The sequence below is a fragment of the Chrysochloris asiatica genome, unplaced genomic scaffold, assembly GCF_000296735.1.
Source record: "Chrysochloris asiatica unplaced genomic scaffold, ChrAsi1.0 scaffold00121, whole genome shotgun sequence".
In the NCBI taxonomy this organism is placed as follows: domain Eukaryota; kingdom Metazoa; phylum Chordata; class Mammalia; order Afrosoricida; family Chrysochloridae; genus Chrysochloris; species Chrysochloris asiatica.
In genome coordinates, this window is record NW_006408639.1 from 8,781,247 (window position 1) to 8,785,257 (window position 4,011).

Here is a 4,011-nt window from a genome sequence, read left to right on the forward strand (position 1 = left end):
GGTTTCTGCTGAGAAATCTGCGCTTAATCTAGTTTGCTTGCCTTTGTATGTTAGACTTCTCTTTTCCCTACCTGCTTTCAGGATTCTCTCCTTATCTTTGATTTTGGAGAGCTTGATTATTATATGTCTTGGTGATTGTCTTTTAGGGTCTATCCTTCCTGTGGTTCGTTGAGCTTCTTGAATGCTTATCTTTTCACTTTTCAAGATGTTAGGAAAACTTTCTTCCAGAAGCTCTTCAAGTATGTCCTCTGTGGACTTGTGTGTGATTGTTCCTGCCAATAATTCTTATGTTATTCCTCTTCATGTTATCCAAAATGAATCTTAAGCTTTCTTCAGATTTTTTTATCCTGTTTTGTGTTTGTTCTTCTATCTTAGTAGTATTGAAAGATTTATCTTCTAGCTCACTAGTTCTGGCTTCTATCTCTTCAACTCTACTCCTTTGACCTTTCAGTGTATTGTCCATTTCTGATATTCTATTACTAATCATTTGGATCTCTTTCTGTAGGTTTTGAATTGTTTCCAATGCTGTATCTATCTTATTTGATTGTTCCTGTAGCACTTTCCTGACGTCTTCCTTATTTTTCTCAACTCCATAATATAGTATTTTGATACATTTTATAATCATTTTTCTGAATTCCTTCTCCAGCATTTTCAAAGCCTGCCCATCTTCCAGTATGGAGTGTAGGTCTACTTCCAGCTCATTTGCCTCAGTCACTTTATCTTGTTTCTGGACATGGGCAGATATGGTCATCTCCTTCTGTTTTTTGGGCATATTCAGGGTTTATCTGTAGCCTTGATACTTAGATGGGTATGTATTTTGGTATTTTTTATGATTTCTGATTGCCTCCAGGTAGATGTGATCAGGACATGGGCTTCCCTTTTCACTCTTCTTCTTGAGAAATTTCAAGAAGCCACTATTGGTTGTTTTGACGTAGTTTAGGATTTAATTTTTGGCTCATTTCCTTTTTTGTCTGCTTGTCCCACTCCATAATCCCCGTTCAGGCCTTTTTTCTAGTTGTAAACAGTTCAGGGCCGGCTGTGGCTGTTTGGTTTTAATTGGAAACTGTCTCGTTAAATTTCGAGGAGATCTGTGCGCATGCGTAGTAGAATCCTCCGAGGGTGGGGCTGGGGTGCCCACTAGCTCAGGCACCCTTGTAGTCACCCGAATGGAGGTGAGTAGTCAGCAAGGGACCAATGAACAGCTACCAAAAGAGAAGACTGTCCACACCTTTATCTCTGAGGTTCTGCCAGGCGTCTGTGGCCACTCTGATCCTTCCTCAGCTTGGTCTCACTCAAGATGGCGGCTCCTCGAGCAGCTGAGCATCTTGAATTAGAAAGCAATGGATTTCTTGCTTCTGCCACAAATTCCCCCAGCTGTAAGCATTCCAACCTTCTAAATATTCCTTTATATGTGGTTCAGAGTTCTGGGACCCTCCCCTGAGCCTGTTTGGTCGGGTATTCTGTGTTATTGTTGGCAGAGCTCTAACTGCACTTCCACCAGATCCACCATCTTGTTTTTTCTCCTATTTTGTCTACTTTTGTTTGTGTAGTTTTCAAAACGTTTGGTAGTCTGTGTATGCCCTGAATTTAAGCCCTCACAATTGTCCCTATTTTTTCATTGATGACCTTCATAATTTTGGGATTCACATTTAGGTCTTTAATCTATGTTGAGTTGGGTTCTGTTTAGAAATATTTATAAAAGGGGGTTTTAGAATCCAAAATAAATGAAGGCTCAATCTATCTAGACCATTTTGTAAAAGGTCATAAACTAAACCTCTCAGACTTTGTGAGTCACAAGTACTCAGCTCTGCTTTGTGATGCAAAAGCAGCCATGTTGTTGTTGTTGTTGTTAAGTGTTGCCCTTGAGTAGGTTCTGACTCACAGTGACCTTGTATAGGGTTTCCAAGCAGCTGGTGGGGTAGAACCGCAGACCTTGTAGTCCAGTGCTTTATACCACAGTGCCACACCAGGTGTCCAATTGCAGCTATACAATAGGGAAGCAAATAGGTGTTGCTGTTTCCAATAACAGAAACAGGAGGCAGACTAGATTTGGTCATGGGCCTTAGTGGCCCTGCTAGGCCAACAGAACTTTCAGGGATGTTAGAAATGTTCTATATCTGCATGGTCCAATACAGTAATAATCCTAGCCATATGACTCATGACCTGGCTTTAATTGTATACATTCATAATTCATCTAAATGTTGGCAGTCACTGAAAGGGTGGGCCACTGCCCATTGTCAGCACCCACTGACATGAGCTTGTTAGAAATGCAGTGTCGTGGGTTTCTCACAGACCTACTGAATCAGAAGCTACCTTTTAGCAAGATCCTTAGGTGAGCCGTATGCACAGGACATTTGGAAAGGTTCTAGAAGCAGGACTGCAGCCCCAACTTTCTCTGCACTCAGTTCTGAGGTCTAATGGGTGAGAGACAGTGATTCCAAGCAGCTGGTTATGGGATCTGCTCCACAGACTCTCCACTGAAGGCAAACGCGTGCAGGGTGGGGTCAGGGGTCTGGTGTGGCTATAGGACAAGCCCCATTTTCCTGAATGGCTTTACAGGTAATTATAAGTGCAGGGCCAGCCTCCCCTCAGTGCCAGCAGAGATGACACACCACTTACCACCTTCAGAGCTCCAATGAACTCCTCCCGGGTGACCCTCAGGGGATCGCTCTGGCTCGGCTTGTTAAACATCTCCAGGATCTTGATCTTGTGGTTGCGCAGGTAGGAGTACAAGACTGACAGGGAGGTGGGCTTGGGCAGGTGGAGCAGCGGTACCAATTTTTGCCAAGCCTGAGACACTTTCTTCTGAAAGAACCAGATAGGTGACAGGCCAATGGAGTGCAGCCCCTAGAGCTACAGAGGAGGTTGCTTAAGTACTAAGCAAACAGTGGGATGGAGATGCAGCACCAAGAGCTCAGGCTAGGAGACTTTGCTTCTCTGAAACAAGAGGCTTGGCTAGCAGGAGAACTAAGATTTCATTCCAATCTCCACCTCTACCCTCAGAATCCTGGGGTGCTGGAGTGGCGCTGTTCAAACCCACCAGCTGCTCCCCAGAAACCCTATACAGGGTCACTATGAGTCAGAACCAACTCGACCAATGGCACTTAACCAGAACAACAATACATAATGAATTTACTTTCCTTTCAGAACCTCTGTTCCTGTAAGAAATAGAGTGAAGCATCCCCACCCTACTTTACCCAAGGGAATGAAACGGCAATATGCCCCTAAAACCCTCAGGGTCATCAGCTGGCTCACAGGGCTACTCACCTTGGAGACCTCTGTAGCAGCCAAGTGGGCAACTGCCTGGGTCTTGTGCTCCTTACAGATACTGTGTAAGACCTTGGCCTCCGAAGGTGTGTAGCTGGGCTTGTTCTTCAGCCACTTCTCCACGTTACCAAATGACTCCAGCTCCTCCCGAAGCTTCAGTCTCTGACTCAGCCAGGTCTTGGTGTCCAGTGGCTGATCTTGTATATCCTCCACTTCCAGGGCCTTGAAGCTGGGGATGGGCTGTGAGGGAGGCTGGGGCTGGGACTTGGGGTGGGTGGGCAGCTGCTCCTCTGTGCTCTGTGCAATGATGACCCGGCGGCGGCTCTGTGGCAAGTGGAAGTCCTCCTGCTTGAATTGCTTGAAGCAGTGGTCAATGATCAGCTCAGGATTGAAGGAGTTGCTCATACTGGAGCACACACTGTCTGCTGAGGCCTTATACTGGCAGAGGCCTGGAATGAAGAGGGTTAAAACATGAGTTCCTTTCAGAAAAAGGACAAGAAAAGATGCTTTAGTAGCAGCTTAGGCATCAACATGGAACCCAGAGTCTCTATCTGGTTTTGAACATTATCTTCTTGTCAAGATGAAGATAATAATGTGTAACATTTCCCAGTGAGGCAGGCACTGGGCCCTAGCTCTCAGAGTACACATATCACTCCAGGGAGAGAGTCCACATTCCAGGAGCTGAACAGTGAGGTAGGCACTGGGCCCCAGCTCCCAGAGTACACATCTCACTCCAGGGAGAGA

General features: G+C 45.5%; 1 protein-coding gene across 1 annotated transcript in view; it reads right to left on the reverse strand.

Moving 5' to 3' along the window:
• Positions 1 to 4,011, reverse strand: part of EFCAB12 (EF-hand calcium binding domain 12) — a 40,591-nt gene that overhangs the window by 21,894 nt on the left and 14,686 nt on the right. Inside the window, exons 2-3 of the mRNA XM_006868683.1 lie at positions 3,268 to 3,716; positions 2,620 to 2,805 (exon numbers count right to left, since the gene is read on the reverse strand). Coding sequence (XP_006868745.1) covers positions 2,620 to 2,805; positions 3,268 to 3,716 — 635 coding nt within the window. The remainder of the gene's footprint in view (positions 1 to 2,619; positions 2,806 to 3,267; positions 3,717 to 4,011) is intronic.